This window comes from Medicago truncatula, chromosome 8, assembly GCF_003473485.1.
Source record: "Medicago truncatula cultivar Jemalong A17 chromosome 8, MtrunA17r5.0-ANR, whole genome shotgun sequence".
Lineage (NCBI taxonomy): Eukaryota > Viridiplantae > Streptophyta > Magnoliopsida > Fabales > Fabaceae > Medicago > Medicago truncatula.
The window spans coordinates 48,858,832-48,881,345 of NC_053049.1; the positions used below are offsets into that span (position 1 = coordinate 48,858,832).

Sequence of the window (22,514 nt, forward strand, 5' to 3'; positions counted from 1 at the left end):
CTTGATAAGCTTTGTCGCGAGATTAAACACTTCTCTATCCGAAAATCACTTGATTGAAAATCTACCCTTCTCCCTAAAAAAAAAAAAAGCTAACCTCTAGGTTTGATACTCAGGATATCTGAAAAAAAAATATTGAATAATTTTTCCCTTCAAAAAATAAATATTAAATATTTTTGTAGTTTAATTTTGATTTTAAGATTGATACGCAACTCAAATTGAAAATGAGAATATCTTTCTTTGATTTCTCTGAAATCATCTTATAAACACTTTGTTTTTTTAACGTAGTAAAACACATAACCAAATGATCAGACAAGTTTATAAGAAACAAGTAAATGAAGGTGTCTATAAATTAGCAAAGATGGTCATATTATGAGATAGTTTCCAAATCTTGGTTGACCAACCAAGATGTATTAAACATATTTTATTAAGGGTTAAATATGTTTTTTATCCCTACAAATATACCAATTTTTCATTTAGTTCCTATAAAATTTTCAATCACTACTTTTGGTCCATATTTTAAAGTTAATTTTAGTATATATTTTTTTAATGAAATTGTGCACAAATATGTAGAATATTGTAAAAATCTTTCCCAAAAAAAATAGAATTTTTTAACAAAACATAAATTTAATATGAATTTTTAACCATCGAAAATATAAAAATTCATATTAAATTCATGTTTTGTTAAAAAATTCTAAATTTTTTTCGAAGAGATCCTTATAATATTATGATTTTTTTGCAAAATTTTATTTAAAAATATGAATTTTACATATGAGTTTACTTTAAAAGAGGGACCAAAAGTGAAGATGGAAAATTTTTAAAGGACTAAAAGTTGAAGGAAAAATTTAGAGGGACTAAAACGAAAAGTTGGTATATTTATAGGGACTAAAAACATATTTAACCGTTTTATTAATGAAATGATATAAAAAAAATCTCTAAAAAAAGAGAATGAGTCCAAGTGGTTAACGAGTGTCTATAAAACGAATCATTCGAAAGAATTCAAGTTTGATTCATGTTTAAAACAATTCTTGATCAAATTATAATAAAAATAAAAAAACTCTCCAGTATTAAAATTTAGTTTTTTTTAATTAATTATTGAAACTAAGGAGGGTGTATTGGATTAGGATTTTAAAAGACTATTTTAATAAAAAAAGTCTTTAAGATTTTAAAAGACTGTGTGAGATTGTATTGATTCTGTGAGATTTTAAAAGACTTTTTATGTAAAAGACTTTATACACTCAAGATTTTAAAGGATTTATCACACAGACTTTTAAGGATTTCAAAGGATTTCATGTGATTTTAAAATTTCAAAAGATTCAATAAATTTTAGGGGAAAAAGAACAAACTTACAAGCGTGAATGATAAAAATAATGAACAAATAAATTATAGCGTTTGAATAAAGAAAAATAAAACCAATAAAAAATTCTTTTACTATTGATTTTCAAATTTTAAGAATTTTATGGAATTTATAAGATTTTAAGGGACTAAAAAACACTCTAACACATTATTCTCAATACACATTTTTTATTTGTTAAAAATGTTATTCCCATAAAATTCAATTGTACATATTTAAAATTATGCTAGCACTTACAAATCTTTCAAAAAAATATATTGTGTCAGCCATTACAAATCGTTCGAGTTACACGAGTTTACCGAGTGTTAACTCAGTCAAACTCGTTAAACCTTCCAATTTTACCAGAAACCGATTTTACCTCAGAGTTAACACGATTTTTGTACCTAAAAATGTAATCTCGATAATCTCTGAGATTTAACACTCGATTTGCGGAACATTGATTACGACATACTCTCTATCATAATATTCTCAATACAATTTTTTATTTTTTTATGAGATAGAGAGAGGGAGAGAGGGGGGGTGAGAGATGAGAGAGAGAGAGAGAGAGAGAGAGAGAGAGAGAGAGAGAGAGAGAATGGAGAGATAGAGACACGAAGAGAGAATAGGGAGGGGGAGGGGGAGAGAGAGAGATGAGAAGAAAAAGATAGTAACTTTTAAAATAAAAACAATCTCAAGAAATCTCATCTTTTCATGAAAGACTTTTTCTTGTTAAAATTACACTACAAAATCCCACAAAATCCATCAAAATCCAATTTATTAAACAATCCTTCAAAATTTGAATGATTTTGAATACCACAAGACTTTTTTTAAATGATGAAAAGTCTTGATTGAATACCTCAAGACTTTTTTAAAATGACAAAGAGTCTTGATTGAATACCACAAGACTTTTTTTAAATTGCAAAAAGTCTTGATTGAATACCACAAGACTTTTTCATAATTAAAAAGTCTTTTAAAATCCCATAGAATCCTAATCCAATACATCCCCCTAATTCAAATAATTTTAAAGGAAATTGGTCCAGAAAAAAACATTATTGTTTTATTAGTAAAAATATTCAAGTGTTTCTCCTAAACAATAATCAGCCAATACTTATTTTGACAAATCTATATGAATAATTTTAAAAAGGGAAAGTCAATAGCCTCTGCCCTTTCTTTCTTCTATAAAGGGGTAGGTATTCATCATTGGTCAGCCATACTACCCTTATTATATTTTAACAATGAAATTAAGGGTAGTATATTGATCAATATTGAATTTCAGTTCTCTATTAACGATCAATCTTTCTAACATATTTATGAGGGGAGAATTGCTGAATACATATTCAATAAGGCTGAGAAACACTAGTACTTTACGAAAATGTCCTTCGGCAGTTAACTGTCGAAGTTTGAAAAAATCGGCTGCAGTTAACTACCGACGGTAGTTAACTGCCGAGGAAACTTCAAACCTTAATTTTTTTATTTTTTTTTTTACAAAAAACTTATATTGTCATTATTAATATTTATTGATTCTAATACTATTTAATTCATTGTGATTTTATGAGGAAACATAATCAACACTCTTTTAATGTTTTGGATTATATTAAAGAATTAAACAAGAAAGTTATGATTTTCTTTTTTTTATTTAAAAAGAAGCAACAATAAAAGCACTTTAATTGTGTAATGAAATCAAAATTTCACTCAAAGAAATAATACTCGATTTTATCAATCAAGGCTGTATATCTTTACTGATTTAAATCATTAATTAAAAAACAATTAAATCACATACAAATAAAAACATGAACCATAATAATAAATTTTTACTTGGAAAAGAGCATTTTCCTAATAAATAATATTAAAATAAATTTTTATTGGTACGTGATTTAATTGTTTACTAGGAACAGTGCTACAACGAATAATGATAATAATAATAATTGTTTCTTAATTGTTTTTATTTAACCACGAACAGTGATTTAAACATGGTTAATGTTTACTGGGAACAGTGCTACAACCAATAATAATAATAATAATAATAATTGTTTCTTAATTAGGAACAGTGATTTGTGCGTGATTTAATTGTTTTTTAATTAATGATTTAAATTAGCAAAGATATACAATCTTGATTGATAAAATCGAGTATTATTTCTTTGAGTGAAATTTTGATTTCATTACACAATTAAAGTGCTTTTATTATTGCTTCTTTTTAAAAAAGAAAAAGAAAATCATAACTTTCTTGTTTAATTTTTTAATGTAATCCAAAACATTAAAAGAGTGTTGATTATGTTTCCTCATAAAATCACAATGAATTAAATAGTATTATAATCAAATAAATATTCATAATGACAATATAATTTTTTTGTGAAAAAAAAAAAATTAAGGTTTGAAGTTTCCTCGAAAGTTAACTACCGAAGTTTTCCTCGGTAGTTAACTGCAGCCGTTTTTTCAAACTTCGGCAGTTAATTGCCGAAGGACATTTTCGTAAAATACTAGTGTTTCTCAGCCTTATTAAATGTGTATTCAGCAATTCTCTTATGAGGGTAGTATTTTGACTAAAAGTTGAACGTCTTGTTGAGTTTCATTCTCCTTGATGGTTGAATCTATTCTCGTTGGTATTGAGTTGCTCTTCAGCTTCCTAGGTATGGACTAGGTCCTCCCGTACATTAATCACATTGGCTTCGTCATCTCGACGTATTATAAATATTTAACATTTGGGTGTATGCTATGGCCTAGGAGTGTTCGGAGAGGATCCAACCAAGGTTGTATGTGTGATATTGATCGTGCTTATATGCAAGTTAACGGTAATAGAGTCGTCCTAAACAATTTGGAGACCATGTTTTAATTTTATGAATTGAGCCCTAAGCACCATAAACTTAAAAAGAGTTCATTTTTATTTAAATAGTAAATAACATCAAAAGACTTACAAATAACTTCAGAAATATAAAAAAGAATCACGTTCTAATCAATAAAATCAACCTTGATCATAGTTTTTAGGCCAAATACCTCTCCAGGTCCTTTAAGTTTCATGTTTGTTTCAGATAGATCCTTTAAGTTTCTAAGGTTTCAGACAGGTCCTTTAAGTTTCAAGTTTATTTCGGATAGGTCCTTTAAGTTTCTAAGGTCCAAAGTTGATTTGTCCATTAAACCAAATTTGATCTGGTTGGAAAAAAAATTGATACCAAGTGTCAGAGAGAACCACCTCACCCACTTAACGGACATATCAGCTTTGCCTTAACGGACATAACAACTTTGGTTTAACGGAGGTTGACAAAAAGGATCTATCCGAAACAAACTCGAAACTTAAAGAATCTATCTGAAACCTTAAAAACTTAAAGGACTTGTCTGAAACAAACGTGAAACTTAAATGACCCATTGAGGTATTTGATCTAGTTTTTAAATTTTAAAGCAAAAAAAAAAAAAAAAAAACACATAAACCAAAACATTTTACACTTTAAATTCACACTTTAACCTCGATTATAAAAGCAGCATACCAGAACTCGAATTTTTAAGCCTCGCTTCCATGACAAGTCACGCAATTCGTGCTTCATTGCTCTCTTCCTCAACCCTCTGACTTGAACCGCCACATGTACCTTCCAATTGCATCAATGGAGTAACAACTAATCTAGCTTGCATAGGAAGTGTCGCATCAGGATCAGGCGTATCAAAAAGTGTTGGTAATGTTTAAAGTACACCCATTAATTGGAGCTAGAGTGTGCATCATGTGAGAAGAATTCCCAAAATATAAATTTGAAAAGTTGCAATGGTTGAATAGACTTTTAGTGAAAGGATGTATTGCTTAAATATTGAAGCAATGTAATCATTGTGTCTATTCATGACGAAACTCTTTCAAAGATTTGATTCTCTTCGCCAAAAGGACGAAAGTTTTTCTATAAATAGAGACTCTTTGGAGGCTGAAAAAAGAAAGAACATTACATTATTGTGAGTCAAAAAATTCAGCCGAAAATAATATTAAGTCATTCTTTCATTTCCCTAGTGCACGAGAGAGATTGACAACTACATTCTGTAAACTATCATTGATCGATACGCTTGGTATGAATGTGCAAGTCACGTCAAGGATTCCAATGTATCCTAAAGGGGATTCGCCGGTATTACCCTCTTGCATCCGGTTGGCATAACTCGCAGGGGTGAATTGAACATAAAGGTTAGTGTATCCCACACACGCTTTGGAATTTATGTGCACTCTTCATCATTCATGTTCATTTTCATTATCTTCTTGATCAAGTTATTGTAGCAAACTCTCAACACAGATTCTAACACATCAACGTGTCGCATGAGTATTGGTGATTTTGTTTCATGATTCCTTCCGATCTTAACTCTTCCAACCAATCTATGAATGTTGTTACAATCTGCTCCACGTGCTTTACCTCCCTGCCTCTGCATTCATCCATTGTTAAAATATCTGCCATCAAGTAGCCAAGGGTTAACATTTGTGTCCTTATTTCAACCCCTGAATTCTGCTCTTAAATATGGACCCCACAGCTTTTCTCCCTCCACATAACCACCTTCATAGCGCTTCTAACAATAGCCATCACATCAGTATGCCTTCTAATATCACAACTAAACTTCCTTCAATGACACTAGTATTAATTTGGATTATATTTTCACCCCTGAACTCTTGAACATTTTAAGAATCTCTTAAATGCAAAAAACTCTTGCATTTTTATCCATTACTAAGGTTTAATCCTGAAAGTATGGTACTGATACTAATCAATTTTTCAAGTATATTGCCAATAGTGTAGGTGTAGTATCCTGATAAACATTGAGGTGCACTTAACAGTTCTATTATTGCAACTATTTGTAGTTTTGGCTATAATTATTAAACACTGCTCCAGTTTAGTTAAAGTTTTATATTGACTTTGTAAATGTTAGTATAATGCTTTCATAGTATATACATTTTTCAACTCCTACTGCCATCTTCATTAATTTGCGAGAAATTGATGGAACAAGTGAGAAATCTGACACTCTAGTTTATTTGCGAGAATCATCGGATCTAGCGAAAATAGTTTTGGATATAACACTGCATTGTGTAAGAGATGAAGCTTTGAAGCTAGCACATGAGTTGAAAGCTAACATAAAAGAAAATACTGAAAATTCTTAGGAGGTTCTCGGATTTCTATTGATTTTGACGATTTATAGATTGCTTACTTACTTTGATGGAGATGAAGTCTCTGAGCTTTACGCATCTGTTGTTGAACACAAGATAGCTGCGAATGTGTTTAGGACCCTGCATTTTGTGAATAAAGTCTCTCGTAAGTTGATTAAGAAATTCTTCAATTAGTCAGTTACTAAGCAACATAATCCTTACGTACGTTATAGAAGTTAAAGAAGGATAAAGGGGAAAGGAGAATAAGAACTATCTGAGAAGGAGAATCAGAATTTCATTAACATATTCCATGCCTTCTTTCAATCTCTTCTTTCATCCAATACTTGCCCACGTTTCTTGTCTTTACTGCAATGACAGTTTGCTATTTAGGATCATTACATAGTGTCTCTATGCTTTGGTTCTTTAAATCATATAATTATCAAATCCATATTGCAATTTTGTATCTTATCTCTGATTCACTTCTCAAAGCATCCGTCAAAGCCTTGGACATCCTCACCGCCATGGCAGTTCCGGTTGAACTCTTCGACCGTGACTCTCTCATGAAATCCACTAACACTTCAATTCTCGCTCCTCGCTCCTATCGCAGTTGATTCAGTTCTCTCTGTCATCGACCCCGCTAGGCCGCAAATGGTGGATCTCCGTGACGTGAAGATGGTTAAGAAGCTCGGTGGAACTGTTGATGATACTGAGCTTGTGAAGAAGGGTTTGGTTTTTGATAAGAAGGTTAGTCATGCTGCTGGTGGACCTACAAGAATGGAGAATGCTAAGATTGCTGTGATTCAGTTTCAGATTTCACCTCCAAAAAACACTGATATTCAACAGAGTACTGTGGTGAGTGATGATTATTCTCAAATGGATAGGATTTTGAAGGAAGATAGAAGTTATATGTTGGGTATGATTGATAAGATTAAAGCATCTGGATGTAATGTGTTGTTGACTCAGGAGGAGAGTATTTTGAGTGATGCTGCTACTGATTTGTCTTTGCATTATCTTGCTAAAGCTAACATTTTGGTGATTAAGGATGTTGAATGCAATGAGATTGAGATTATTACCAAGACACTTAATTGTTTGCCTATTGGCTAATATTGAGCATTTTTGTAAAGAGAAGTTGGGTTATGCTGATCTTGTGGAGGAGGTTGCTCTTGGGGATGATGGGAAGATTGTAAGATTTCAGGTGTTAAGGATATGGGTAAAGACCACAACTGTGCTTGTTCGTGGATCCAACTTGCTTGTGCTTGATGAAGCGCAGAGGAGTTTGCATGATGCTTTGTGTGTTGTTAGGTGTTTGGTTGGTAAGAGGTTTTTGATTGCTGGTGGTGGAGCGCCCGAGATTGAGTTGTCGAGGCAGTTGGGTGCTTGGGCAAAGGTGCTGCATGGGATGGAAGGTTCCTGCATTCAAGCATTTGCTGAGGCACTCGAAGTCATTCCGTATACTTTGGCCGAGAATGCTGGTTTGAATCCGATTGCGATTGTTACTGAGCTGAGGAATCGTCATGCACAAGGTGAGATAAATGCTGGAATCGATGTGAGGAAAGGTCAATTTACAAACCGTTGGAGATTGATATTTTTCTGATTTAAAAATTAATTGTGTTGTTATTTTCTGTCATAATTAATGTGTTGCTTGTTTAAGTTTAAGTGTCATAGTTAGATTGTTGCTTATTTGGTAAGTAAGAGTCCTAGGTAATGATGTATATGGTTCTTAGGTGATGATGACTAGTGTTTAGAGTAGATTTAGTGCAGATTTTATGTTTAGTCTTACAAGCAAGCTTATGGCTTGACTCTATATATTTGTAGTGTATGCTTAAGTTTAATGTATCAAAGTATCTTAGCTTTTAGTACTTTTTTCACAAAACATCATTGTCTTCTCTAACTTTTTGGTTTTTTTTTTCTTTCTTCTCCACCATTTTTTAACCTTAATTTTATGTCTTGAGCTTATTGCTTCTGCTGCCTTTGCAAAAGCTAACAGTGGTATCAAGAGCCCCATTGATCTTAACGGGTCTGTGAGGGTAGAAAACTAGTATAGAACTTTGAGGGTGAGAGAAAACCAGCAAGAAAACCTTCACAAAAACCTTTACAAAAAACTTTTAAACACCAAAAATGGCTTCCAATAGTGGTTCTTTACCTCCACCTCCTGTGTTTTAAGGAGAAAACTATGATTTGTGGGCTGTAAAAATGAAGACTTATTTGAGAGCTCAAAGTTTGTGGGATGTGGTTGAAAAGGGCAACAACCCACCACCTCTCCCAAACAACCCAACATTAGCTCAAATAAGAAATCATAGTGATGAAGTGGCAAAAGAAGGTAGAGCTCTTGCCATAATACATGCAGCTCTACATGATGATATTTTTATCAAGATTTTGAATCTTGAAATTGCAAAAGAAGCTTGGAACAAGCTGATGGAGGAGTACCAAGGAAGTGAAAGAACAAAGAAAATGAAAGTGCTAAACTTGAGAAGAGAGTTTGAAGCACTAAAAATGAAAGAAACTGAAACTGTTAGAGAGTTTTCTGACAGAATTTCTAAAGTTATTACACAAATCAGATTGTTGGGAGAAGATCTCAGTGATCAAAGAGTTGTGGAAAAAATACTAGTGTGTCTTCCAGAGATGTTTGAAGCAAAAATTTCATCTCTTGAAGAAAATAAGAATTTTTCTGAAATCACAGTTCCAGAGCTTGTTAATGCTTTGCAAGCTTCTGAACAAAGAAGATCTTTAAGGATGGAAGAAAATGTTGAAGGTGCCTTTTTGGCCAGCAACAAAGGCAAAAATCAAAGCTTTAAAAGTTTTGGGGAAAAGAAGTTTCCGCCGTGTCCACATTGCAAAAAGGATACTCATTTAGACAAGTTTTGTTGGTATAGGCCAGGAGTTAAATGTAGAGCTTGTAACCAACTTGGTCATGTGGAGAAGGTTTGCAAAAACAAAACAAACCAGCAGGAACAACAAGCCCGTGTTGTTGAGCACCACCAAGAAGATGAGGAGCAATTGTTTAAGGCTTCTTGCTATTTAGCATGTAGTAGCAAAGAAACATGGCTAATAGATAGTGGATGCACCAATCATATGACTAACAATGTTAGTTTTTTTAAAGAACTTGATGAATCTTTTTACTCCAAAGTTGTCTTTGGCAATGGACAACATGTTAAGGTCAAAGGCAAAGGAGTTGTGGCTGTTGAAACTCTTTTAGGTATAAAATATATTTTAGATGTTTTATTTGTGCCTGAGATAAATCAAAGTCTTTTGAGTGTTGGGCAGATGATGGAGAAAAACTATTCTTTGCACTTTAAGAATATGAAATGCACAATTTTTGATCCTTATGGATCTAAATTAATGATTGTTGAAATGAGAGGAAAAAGCTTTCCAGTGGAGTGGAAGAAGACATCCTTGCGTGTTTTTCCAAATAGAGTTGATTCAAATTTTTTAGCTCAGAAAAGAGGAACTTTGGATGACAATTATGCTAGATTCAATATTGCTATGTTAGAGACTGCAAGGTATACTGAAGCTGCTAATTTTGAGGGTTGTAAAGTTACCATGCAGGAGGAGAAAAAGATTATAGAAAAGGATGTTGATTGTAATGTTGTTGATGCCTCTGTTTATGACTTGTGTTTTATTCAAAATGAAAGTGGATACCTCCTAGATTATGCAGAAAGCGATGATGTCAAGACTGCATCTGATTGTGTTTTTTCATTTGGTCATGTTCTGTCTGATTGGAATTCGAAGAAGCAAGAAGGGATCACCCAATCATCAACTAAAGCTCAATGTGTTTCCGCTGCAACAGATACAGAAATTTGGCCAGTGAAGTTTTATCAGATGAAGGTTGGAAAGATGAGATCAATGTTTGGAGTTTTTTCAAGAAAAATATCAAGGAGGAGTGTTGGAGATTGATATTTTTCTGATTTAAAAATTAATTGTGTTGTTATTTTCTGTCATAATTAATGTGTTGCTTGTTTAAGTTTAAGTGTCATAGTTAGGTTGTTGCTTATTTGGTAAGTAAGAGTCCTAGGTAATGATGTCTATGGTTCTTAGGTAATGATGACTAGTGTTTAGAGTAGATTTAGTGCAGATTTTATGTTTAGTCTTACAAGCAAGCTTATGGCTTGACTCTATATATTTGTAGTGTATGCTTAAGTTTAATGTATCAAAGTATCTTAGCTTTTAGTACTTTGTTCACAAAACATTGTTGTCTTCTCTAACTTTTTGATTTTTTTTTTTTCTTTCTTCTCCACCATTTTTTAACCTTAATTTTCTGTCTTGAGCTTATTGCTTCTGCTGCCTTTGCAAAAGCTAACACAAACATCTTGGAGGATAATGTCGTCCAGCCACTGCTCGTAAGCACAAGTGCTATCACTATAGCAACAGATTGTGTGCAGATGATTTTGAAGATTGATGTGTGAGGTAGGTTTAATGGCAGGAATTTTGTTAACTAATTATCTTATTACTTTCTGACTTGGGTGATAATTTGATCAAGAATTTGTAGTATGAGGCATTGAACTTGAAAGCTAACTTTGTAGTATAAGTTTTATTTTATAGCAACTGCTAAGTTGTATAGCATTGACCGACAGTTTTTTATTCTTATGCCCTTAGAACAAGTATACCTCTATAATTTTAGAACAAGTATTTCTTCCAAATTTTTTAATGATTTGAAAATTAAATTACTTATATGATTCTTCTGATCCTAATATTTGGTTTATTGATGGACAATACATGATCCCCAAAGCCAAATATGTGTTGGGTTTCAATGGTCACCAAACAATTCCAGATATTTCTCAGAGGCATTAATTTGTTGATCCATATATGGTACTATTTTAATGAAATAATAATAACTCCTAATGTGCTCATGATTTTCTCCATTAAAATTCATTCCATTCATCATCAATGCCAACAAAATATATGCACTGTTTTTTTTTTTTTTGGTACATATGAATTATTAGTGATATGTGCAGAATGATTACCTTGTACCATTTGACCTCTTGAGTGATTATCGCCGAATGTTGAGAAAGGGAATATGGGCTCTCCTAAGATATAGTAGTTTCCAAAACCAACAAGGCAGTAACTATAGCAATAATTCTTGATTTGTTGGGAATTAAATTGACATCAAATAAGGAGTAGATGTGCCTTCTAGTTCTAAGTCTAACCCTTCAGCCCCTATACTTCCTTGCATTCTACCTCTTATAATGATGCAATATTGCCACAAATCAAGGACTTGCTTAGTTGATTAAGCATGGATTGTGGTATTAATAATAAATGAGAATACCTTATTCAGTGTTGAGATCCTTAGAAAGGAAATGGCATACCACATGACTTGTTTTCTGTGATCATGGTTGGATTGATTAATGCATATTGTCATAGAAAACTCACCAAGATTGAGGAGGGAAACCTGGACGAACCATGACCATTCGATCTGAGAAACATTGATATAGTAAGGAAAGATGAGCTACCTACTCGGCTACTCCCCCATACACCACAATCTCCATGCTCATCTTAGCGTTCTGAGAGAACATTAATCTCATGATCAGATCATACATTGGTGAAAGGCCATACCCACCCTGAAAGATATCACAATCTAAATATGGTAAAGGATAGTGTTGATGTGGAACTACTTCTTTTGCTATATCTGACATTATATATATAACTTAGTGAAGGCATTAGACTTACCATTCCTTCAATCTTTCAATATATGAAAATCAGAAACAGACATTAATCAAACCAAAACACAAAGCAATTAGCTTGATAGATCAAACAATTGAAAAACAGACTCTCGCATGGGTATGGACTAAGTAAAGTGAACAATTACATTACTTGTTGATGGATTATTGGAAAACAATGGTGTAGATGGAGAGGAATACAGAGAACCTAGGAGAGGAAAAATTGGATGATTTTTCCACTAGCTGGATTTTATGCATTATATAAAATATCTTGCACAAATACTTAGGTGATTATCAGACATGCACTAATGAGAAAATACACATTTGTAAACTGGCATTCAAAAAAGTAGTATCTCAGAGAAAATCTTAACAAATAACATCCTTGATTTCAAAACTCAAACTTCAATATAGAAGTTTCAAAATACTAGTGAACAAGGCATTTGTGACGCGACAAGAGTTCCCTCTCTCTGTCACTAAAATGATAACGACATGTACCAGTTATCTCTCTCAATGATGGTCTTGATGGTACCGCTGAGATAATGCTACTAGTAGCTACTTTATAGCGACAACTCATGTTGATCTCTCTTAGTTGTGTACAATTTTCTACAACATGTTTCACTCCCTTCGTTGTGACATTATAACAATAGCTCAATACCAGTTACAAAAGCCCACAACAACTCTTTGAGATCACAATGAGTGTTTTATTTCACGCAGCTTCATTCTTGAACAGTTGTTTAAGTTAAAATGTGTTATGTTAGAACATGTCCTTAAAACATGAGAAATACCTTCTTCAAATATGTAACGACAGTCGTTCAAATCAAGTTGCTGCATATAGGGGAAGGGATAGGCAATGAGGACCAGATCACTATTATCATTGTTGGAACAAATAAGAGAGGTTAAGGTTGAAATCTTCTTTCGGTGGAAGGTTTGCAAAATTGCAACCTATTTCTGGGAAAGGTGTTGTGTCGGAGGGAAAGAATGAGTGATGTTGAAGTGCAATGGGAAAAGAGAGGTTTGGAGGAGAAGCTTGGTGAGGGAGGTGAGGTTGATGAATCTATGTAATAGGTCAGGTTGGAGAAGCTTGTTGAGGTCACTGTTGTTGCAGGAGAGGTGAGGTCACAGTTGCATACTAAAATAACTATTTTGTCATACTTAAATACTCTACAGCCTTGTGAGTAATAGTCATTCTTGTCAAGGCAAGATTTTTTATGTAGTTGGCAGTATATTATCTAAATTGTTAAATAGATAGAAGTAACAACGATTAAGTATGTGTTTGGTTGTGCAGGTACTAGACGCGGACATTATAGAAGCTACAAGTTGTAGCTTTCACGTTAACTGTCAAAAATTACAAAAGTGCTTCCCTTGACGTGAGTTTGAGAACCAGAACGGGAAACCAAACTTCCTATAAATCGATGGGCCAATTTGTGAGTTTGAAAATAATTATTTGCTGGTCCAACCATGGATAACTGTGTTCGTTAAAAGTATAGAGGTGCAAGTTTAATTTTCAATAACACAAGAGGTCAAAGTGATTTTCCCTAATTACAAAATTGAAATTAAGATACTAATAAAAAATCAAGATCATTATAAAATACTCTTAACGCTTCGCTGTGAAATGTTAAAGAGACAAAAATTGCTAGAACAACTTTAATAATCAGAAGTAATAAACAAATACGAGTACTTCCTAAAAAAGTAGTACTAATTAGTACAACTGGTTTTTTTTCTCTTTCTCAATCAGCCTAAATATTATTGGTTGCGAGTTTTAGATTAGAGCACTTGCAAAATCAGCCTATTAGAGGGGAGTAAGAAAAACAAAAGACAAGCTGTTTCTAAAACCTTTATTAACTTGATTAATTCTTACATAGTAAAGTCCTCCAAGAAGTCTTACAAGAATGTGTGAAAACCCACCAAATCTTGAACAAATCACCAAATTATTCAAGGACTTCAAGAAGTCATTCTTGCTGCCGAGTTTCATAGATCATTAAAAGTAAGAAATCGATTTATATTAGCATAACGAGCATTATGAGCATGTTGAAATTGAATCGCAAAATATGCATTGATCTGCTACTATCACTCTACATCCTTCCCCCTCAAGGGAAAACAGGGCAAGAGTTCCAAATAAATTTGAAGTATTGTTGGGTCAACTTGTGGATAACAAATGATGTTTGCCGACACAAATGATATATTCCTCCTTTGTTTTCTTCTTTTCAAAAAGAAAAATTCCCAACAAGTAAAAAGAAGCAAGAAAACTTGCAAGGCTAGTCTGGCTAAAGGAAATGGAAATACAGCTCTGACTCCAGCTCTAATTTATTCTCCAACGGTCAAACCAAATCCAAATTTGTAGTCTTTTTTCTTGTGATCAAGCTGCAATGAGTAAATATGAAAATCATGTCAAGGCAGGATGAATGATCTGAGAAACTTATATGAACATACTCATCAGACTAGATTTTCATGCACTCCAAACACACACACCCTAACAACAAAGAGTTTTAAAAAGGAAAGTGCTCTGACCTCTGCAGAAAGAATGAAATTCAGACCCATGTTTAACCTCTCCTCCAAAAAAGCAGCACAAACACCATTGGAATCAACCTTTCCCCTAAGGCGGCACTATAAAATAATCAACACAAATGTTGAAATCAGATAAGGCTCTTAAACTGGATAAAATTGGTTAAATTTCATCACAGTATGCAAAGTTTAAATGGCCACCGGATGACCTCCCTAATCCAAATTCGGAAACATAATAATCAATGTGACCTCTCATGTCCGTAACACAGCATTATTATTAATATCAAGGTGATCCAAGTAAGCTTTCAAAGGGTTCTTTTTTAATTAAAGGGAAAGTCTTACTTATACTTTTCTGCAAATTCTAATAACTGCACTTAATATGCTTTTCTTCCGCTGTAAATTGATATTGCAGAATACTATATTATGCATTAAAATTCAGAAAATAGGCATGCAAAAATCTGGCGTCACCGAAATCAGCCAAGGAAAGACAAAGCACCATTCCTTGGTTCTAGTAAAGGAAACAAATTAAATTATTCTGTCCGGATGTGTATCCATTGAAATTCGAAAAATTAGGGTCCAGTGCTCTGGCTTTCAATGAAAAAAAATTAATATTAGAGAATCCAGTATCAAATCAAAATTGAAAACGTTTTTAGAAAACATATGGTGCAAACTTTCAAAAAACACAATGCAGTTAAAGAAATTGAAAGTTCTAGACAGTAGCTACTGCTCTATTTCTTATCAAATAGAGAAGACAGCCAAAAATGTTGCTCTGAAGAAAATATGAAAGGAATGAAAAGATATTTTTGAAAATGTAACTCTGTAGCTCTACAGTAAAAATTACCAACCCAAGGAAATACAACCTGTGAGATATACATTTTATGCTAAAAAGGTGGGAAGTTGGACACAAACTAGGGATAATCTTGAATGAGAGAAATTCTATTTACACATTCAGTGCACTACATCCATGATGTGTTTTCTAGAGTATTTTCGGCATCCAAATCATTGGAGGATGCAGTGCCAAAACAAAAGCATGCAAATTTTCTCAACTCTGCAAGCCTGGGCGGGGGTGGGGTTTGTTTCCTGGTTTTAAAAATCATTCCCAGGAATATGTTTGTTACAAAGTTAGGAAATTAATTCCCAGGTATAAAACAATCCCAAGAATAAATTAATTCCCATGAACGTGGGGATAAACTTACGTAACCACCTAGTAACTACCCATGTTTACAAATAATCCTAGGATAGTAAATATTAACCAACGCTTTTTTTGAAAAGTATCTGGGATTAAGATTCCACTTCTTAATTCCTGGGAACATTATTCCTGGGTGTAAGACTACAGAGAAACTGAGAGCATTCTAACTAACTGATACTCTTATACTGGGTATAAATTTCTCAACCAAGAAACAAACGCTCCCTTGATGATAATATTATTACGCTCATTAGATTGAGGTGAACAGCAAGGGAGTCCTGAAACTTGAAAATGCATCTAGATCCAATGCAATGTAGAGAATGATACAAAGTCAATATTAGCTCCACACTTTCAATTGCAGCAAGTTTCCCTCTGATGCACCCATATAAGATGAGAACAATGTAGAGTTTCATACTCAATTAGGGCAAATTTAATGTGTCATTCGTGTCACATGACAGCAACTCTAACTGTTGAGCCAATAATCCTGTTCAAGGCTCAATTATGTCTAATGTAAACATCACCACACATTCACATTCATGTCGTACTAGTTTCCATGGCTAAATTCATAAAAGAAAAAACTACCTGTCTGAGGATGTAGTCATAACCAAAGCTAGCAGTGACGTCTCTTGACAAGTAGTTACACATCAGATCAGCAGCTAGAGAAACCTGCAAGGAACATTTCGTGTGTGAAATAAAAAGGACTACTGAAAGCACAAATCTACAATGTGATGATGTACTCACCTTTTCAGAAACCTTTTGAACATAGCTTAAAAGAACCATTCCAGTGCTGGCAACTTGTCCTGTGGCAACCTGGATGCAGATGAGCAATTTGATGAATTTTAGAAGCCATACAACACGAATAAAATGAATAGATAAAAAAGAAAAAGGAAACATTGAACAGAGAATACAATATATAGCATCAATGTTATCAGCCCAACAGTGCTAGCATAAATGATACCCTTGAGTATTTATTCCAACGAGAAATAAGTGAAATGAGATCATAAATAGTCAAGAGTATTATAGGAAAAAACAAATAATTTCATCAAATGTAACAAAATTCATTTTAAGTATTCTTGGTATGTGTAAATAACCCAAAAACGACAGCTAAAAAGGAACAGAGGGAGTATTTTATATTTCTATGTTCATATTTTCATTATACTACAATGGTAATAGTTACATTCATATTTATATTTAATATTTATATTCATTTCATATATTTCTAAAAAAGATGCCTTATTACTTCATATTCATGTCTATACATATACTAATAGTTACAGCAATGAAGGGTATGTGAAACAGACTGTTTCTTCTTCACCATCTCCCACTTACTGGGTGGAACATGGAGGTTGGGTCAATGGAGGAATAGATAAGGGTGCATTATCATGCCTGTATTCCCACAATCCGTGGCCACAGGCAAGTACGGCAGCAGCCACGGGCCCCTCCGCAACATGACGGCACTATAGGTAACCCTTTGTAGCATAACCAATGGTTTACGATTGGATAAGTAAAAGCATACCATACCCGCGTGGTATTTAATATCTATGATGTACATCGTTGTTTTACTCCAGGAATATTGGAAAAACAAAAAACTTGAAATTGGCTGGTAAAGCAGTACAATAATATTGGGCATAATATGCTTACAAACATCAGAATAGACTACTACAAATTCTAGATAAATAAACAGATGCAAAATATCTGAAATTAGATATATAAGCAAAGGGAAGCAGGTAAGCTGCTGATTGTGCATGTAGGAACAAGTCTCAAGTCATTGTACCATTTTATCAGTGTTGTAGCGAGCAGCATAACCTACACCAGACTTCCGATGCTGACCAGCCCAAAATACCTCTCCACCCAACGATAAATGATTTGTCACACTCTGGAAAACAAAAGTCAATATTCAGTAATAAAATAGATTAATTCACAAGCCCATAAATTGTACCACACCATGCAGCAGATTGGATCGATTGACGTGTTCAGGATTAAGGGAAAACACAGTAAAGCCCATGAACTATTTAGAATAACGATAATCCAAAACAGACCTGATATAGATATTATCCAATTAAAATATCAACACAACATTATGCATCAAACCCTGGATAACATGAAAAATTGCCCATAACAGGAATGTATCTCAAAAACTAAGAAACAGAAAGAATAATGTTCCAATGATCTTCAATACTACCATCAGTTATTAATATTAATAAAATAAAAACTAACAACGAAGTAAAACAATTTTCAAAGAAGCAAATAGCATCCATAGGGTCTAAATGAAATTAAATATTTCAACCTGAAAAAATTAAGCTGACGGCCACACAGACAAGTCCATAAATTTACATATATAATTCAAACTTTTTTTTGTTACAAAAATTTAGGGTGAGGGGATGGCACCCCAGTCCAAGGCAGGTAAGACCATAGGACTTGGAGCACTTACAAAGGGATTAATATTAACTTCTCTCCAAAGGCACTAGCGAGGCTCGAACCCATAACTTCCGGATCCAAGACCTGTTTTCTTACCCTTAGACCAAACCTTTGGAGTAATAATATATGTATATATATCATTCAACAATGACAGATTGACCATCACCTGACCTAAAATATTGGCCAAACTACTATTCAGTTAAAAAATATTAATAACAGGCAATTATATGTCTAGAGAGCTTAAATTATTTCAATTATTGAAAATTTTCTATCTTCCATATATTATACACACACACACACACACACACACACACATGAGGAATGCTAGCAACACTCACTCTTTTATTGGATGAAATAAAAGAGAGTGACTATTAGAGAGGGCATTCAAAAGAGTGTTGCTAGCATAACTCATATATGCATAGCACTGAAAATTTTCTATCTTCCACATATCTATATATCTGAAGCATGAGCACTTGTTAAATGGTGATGTACTTGTACCATGTATATACCCGACACTTGTGGCTTTCTCATATATTAATATAAAAGGGGCACCCCGGTGCACTAATGCTCCCGCATCCGTAGGGTCCAAGAAGGGGTCCCACCATTTTGGTGTATTGTACGCAGCCTTACCCTGTTTTTTACACAGGAGATTGTTTCCAGAACTTGAACTCATGACCTTACAATCACGCGACAACAACTTTACCGTTGCACCAAGGTTCCCCCTTGATATAATAATATTTGATTATTTGGGTTTCTATGTTGTAAGAAAACACAATTTTTTACTTTACAATCTATTAATGTGATGTTTTGTTGTGAATAGAAAAGTTTAGCTCTCTAATATGTATTATAAAAAAAAAGCTCTGATTACTCAAAAAGATAAAAAATAAAAAATAAAATAAAAAAAAACTCTCTTTAGTCGGGAAAAAAAAATTCTCGTGCATTTTATCGCCGTACACTCACCTGAAGTATTTTTAAAATAGAACACGCACCCGTACCTGTACCTTACCATCCCTGAGTAGAAATATCCATCTTCAAATAAAAAAATCATAATACTCCTAATACTAATTAAAATAATCATAGACATTTTAATTAACCTTAATGACTTTCTTTGTTAATCATATCCAGATTTTCATATAAAACAGGCCCTTAAAGAAGAACAAACAAGAAATGTGGCACACTACATGCAGATCCATTACCTGAATATAACTTGCCCCTAGCAAGGCTCCATTCCCCATTTGAAACTGTGTCCTATAATCCTTTCCCTGAAAATTACAATATTGAACTATAAAACAGGGAAAGTAAATGATGACAATATGCATGCATAATCAGATAATGCTCCACTAAGAAACTACAAAAACAATATATGCCAACTAGAAGATGAGGGCAACAAAAGAAATAATCAGAAAAGGAAAAATAGTTGACCTTGTAATCAAAGTTGATCATCCCTTGCGACATATGTGGCTCACTTGTTAGCTGTAAAAAGGCAAGAAAATATAAAGCTATGGTGAATAAAAAGGACAACAAAAGACTACGAATAAGAAAAGGGGAGGGGGTAAGTTGATGTCATAAACCAAATACTCTGCAAATAAATTGAGTGATCATTCCATGGCAGATAAATTATCCTTTTCAGCCAGCAATAAGTAATCATTTCAAACTTAAAACTAGACACAAGAAAACATTACCATACTCTCATAACACTATCACATAAAATCTAAAAGATACATGGGTAACTAATCAAGGAAGTGAATAACAGGCAAACAGCAGAAAATCATAAGCTATATTGCTCAGAATTGAAACAAGCATATACACACACCTGAGCATTAGCTTTCAAAGTGAGATTGTCAAACACATCATACTTGACTCTTGCAGTTACTCTTCCATCAGTCATAGCTCTTCCCAAAAGCAACAGCTGCAAAACATCACCATGGTCAAATAATGCATTATTATAGTGTTAAAACCTCCATAAAATTGACACTTCGAATTGAAAGTGTGTCTGGTGTCCGACGTGTGTCAGTTTCCAACACCGACACAACAATGACAAAAGTGATTAGTTCAATTATGTCATTTTCTTAAAATAAAATATTACTAGTATACATGTCAGAAACCACTGTACCACCGACATTTCTGACAACTGTACCACGGACATTTCTGATTGAAGATGTGTCTAGTGACAGTGACAGTGACTGACACTGTCAATGTCATTTTTAGTGACTGACACATGTCAACGACACATGTAATTACATAGCAATGTGTCTTGTCTGTGCTTCATAGATTAAAATAAAAGAGTAAAAAAGATGAAAAGGAAGGTATACCTTAGGATGATCAATGAAGTTAGCGCCAAATTCATAGTTAGCAGTTGGAATTTTAATAACCTCCGCAGACTGAGAAGGAATCTCAGTAGGTCCCATCGAAACACTGATTTACAAATAAATTAAATAAATAAATAAAATCCTATAAACAAAGATTCAAGTTCAAGAATAAAAAATTAAAAATCTGAAACAGAAGATAAGGTACCTGTGATTAAGAGAGAATTTCTGATTAAGCATTTTGGTGAAATCAAAACGCAAACCCTCAAAAAGCTCAGGCTTCAAAGACACTGAAAACAAAAAACAAAGAAATTGATTGAGATTGTTCAGTATAATCGTAGAAAATGAAGAAGAATTAGAATCAATTAAGTGAAAAAGAGAACAGACTCATAGCTTCGCGATGAAGTTCTTCGAAGGCAATGGGACAAGAAAGGTTAGAGTAATCAACTTTCTGATCGACCTTCTTGTCGTCGGCGGTGGGAATCGGTGGAACCATAGTCGCCATTGTTAGAGATCAGAGAAAGAGAGAGATTCGGAATTGATTTTCTAAAACCCTTGTTTCGTTCGTTCGTTCCCAAAGTATTCTACTACTCTGGGTGGGTTGTGACTGCTAAAACCCTAGCTACCTCTTTTTCTTTTGCATCACTCTTTAGCTCACACGCTTTACTTCAATCGTTACACACTTCTACCCGACCCGTTCATGATGGATACGGTTTTTTACTACCACGATCACCGCAACCCGGTTACTATTGACTTCTTTACCAAGTCACTTTCAAAACAAAAATAAAAATAAGAGTACTTTAAGATAAATATATTTCTCTTTAACAAAAATTGATGACATATAACCATCGTTTGTTTTGGTAGTGAAATATAACCATCGATTAAAATTATTATATATTTTTTACTATTATTTAAAATATATGGCCACTTATGATAATCTATTTAAGAGGGTTTTTACTATTATTTCTTCTTACCGGTGTAGCTTTGTCTAATTGAAAATAATAATTATTTATTAAAATATATATAATTAATATAAAATACACAAGTTCCATTCCAAAAAAAAAATACATAAGTTTCAATATAAACTTGCTATTTTAAATTGTGTTAATGTGTAAGTTTGCACATTATAGAAAGTCCCTCTTCCTTTTAAAAAAATAATAATAATAAAGAAAGTCCTTCTTTTTTGGCCATGTATATTAATTTATTCATATTCAACTCTCTTTTGTCAGTTATTGATAGAGGTTGGAGTCCATGTATTCATGATATTATTCTGGTTTTAATAATCACGTATGTTCTCCGTAATTTGATATTCCAAAACTTCTCTTCTAAGTTTGAACAAGATTTGATTCCCTTCAAATGTTACTTTTTTTCCTTTCAAACAAAAAATACAGGACTTTTGTACATTTGCAATCATAGTTATTAGATGCTTTCTTTCAACAAAAAAAAAAAGTTATTAGATGCTTAAACTATGAGCATTAAATTTAGGTGTTGATAACATTCCACCTGTGTTGAACTAATTGAGTGTCGTGTTTACTACCTTTGATTAAACCCTAAATTAGTCAGACCCCTTCTTTACAAGTTATCATAAGATTAAACCAACAAAATGAAAACTATAGAACATTTGGTTCAACTTTAATATCAAACTATTGGATCATGTTTATGAAACTTTCACAAGTTCTTCTATCATGACATATATATTAAACGAGTTTAAATATGTCTTTGTTTCCAACCAATTAGAAAGTTGTAAGGATTCAACATATCATGCCATCAAAGTTGAATTTTAATTTTAGGGTTCTTGATCTAGGGAAGAAAAACCATATTTTTTTTTAAAGAGGGGTGAAGATGCACAAGGCTTTTCTTAAATCGGAAGATATTTTTCTTTAAATTTTAGAGTAAATTACACTCCCTTTCTTTCAGAGATGTTTGAATTACACTTTCTTTCCCTCTTATGTTAAAATATACATTCCCCTCCCTTGAAAAATAAAATTAATACTTCCCTCCCCTATAAGATGTTTGAATTACAACC

At 33.1% G+C, this 22,514-nt stretch overlaps 1 protein-coding gene and 1 pseudogene across 1 annotated transcript; one reads left to right on the plus strand and one right to left on the minus strand.

Annotated features, from left to right (window-relative positions):
* Positions 1 to 6,793: 6,793 nt before the first annotated feature.
* Positions 6,794 to 8,016, plus strand: LOC11414384 (T-complex protein 1 subunit delta-like; annotated as a pseudogene).
* Positions 8,017 to 14,102: 6,086 nt separating this feature from the next.
* On the minus strand, positions 14,103 to 21,128 carry LOC11411167 (mitochondrial import receptor subunit TOM40-1). The gene is made up of 11 exons (XM_003630952.4): positions 20,876 to 21,128; positions 20,697 to 20,778; positions 20,495 to 20,597; positions 19,996 to 20,091; positions 19,605 to 19,655; positions 19,379 to 19,444; positions 17,539 to 17,640; positions 16,506 to 16,574; positions 16,347 to 16,430; positions 14,585 to 14,680; positions 14,103 to 14,437 (listed from the first exon to the last, which is right to left on the minus strand). Exons 1-11 carry the CDS (start codon positions 20,991 to 20,993, stop codon positions 14,381 to 14,383), a joined length of 924 nt encoding a protein of 307 aa, XP_003631000.1. The 5' UTR covers positions 20,994 to 21,128; the 3' UTR covers positions 14,103 to 14,380.
* Positions 21,129 to 22,514: the final 1,386 nt, after the last annotated feature.

Coding starts and splice junctions, on each gene's coding strand:
- LOC11411167 (XM_003630952.4), bottom strand. CDS start 20,993: ATGGCGACTATGGTTCCACCGATTCCCACCGCCGACGACAAGAAGGTC. Junction 19,445..19,604: donor TGATCAACTTTGATTACAAG/GTCAACTATTTT, acceptor TGTAATTTTCAG/GGAAAGGATTATAGGACACA. Junction 16,575..17,538: donor GCTACAACACTGATAAAATG/GTACAATGACTT, acceptor ATCTGCATCCAG/GTTGCCACAGGACAAGTTGC.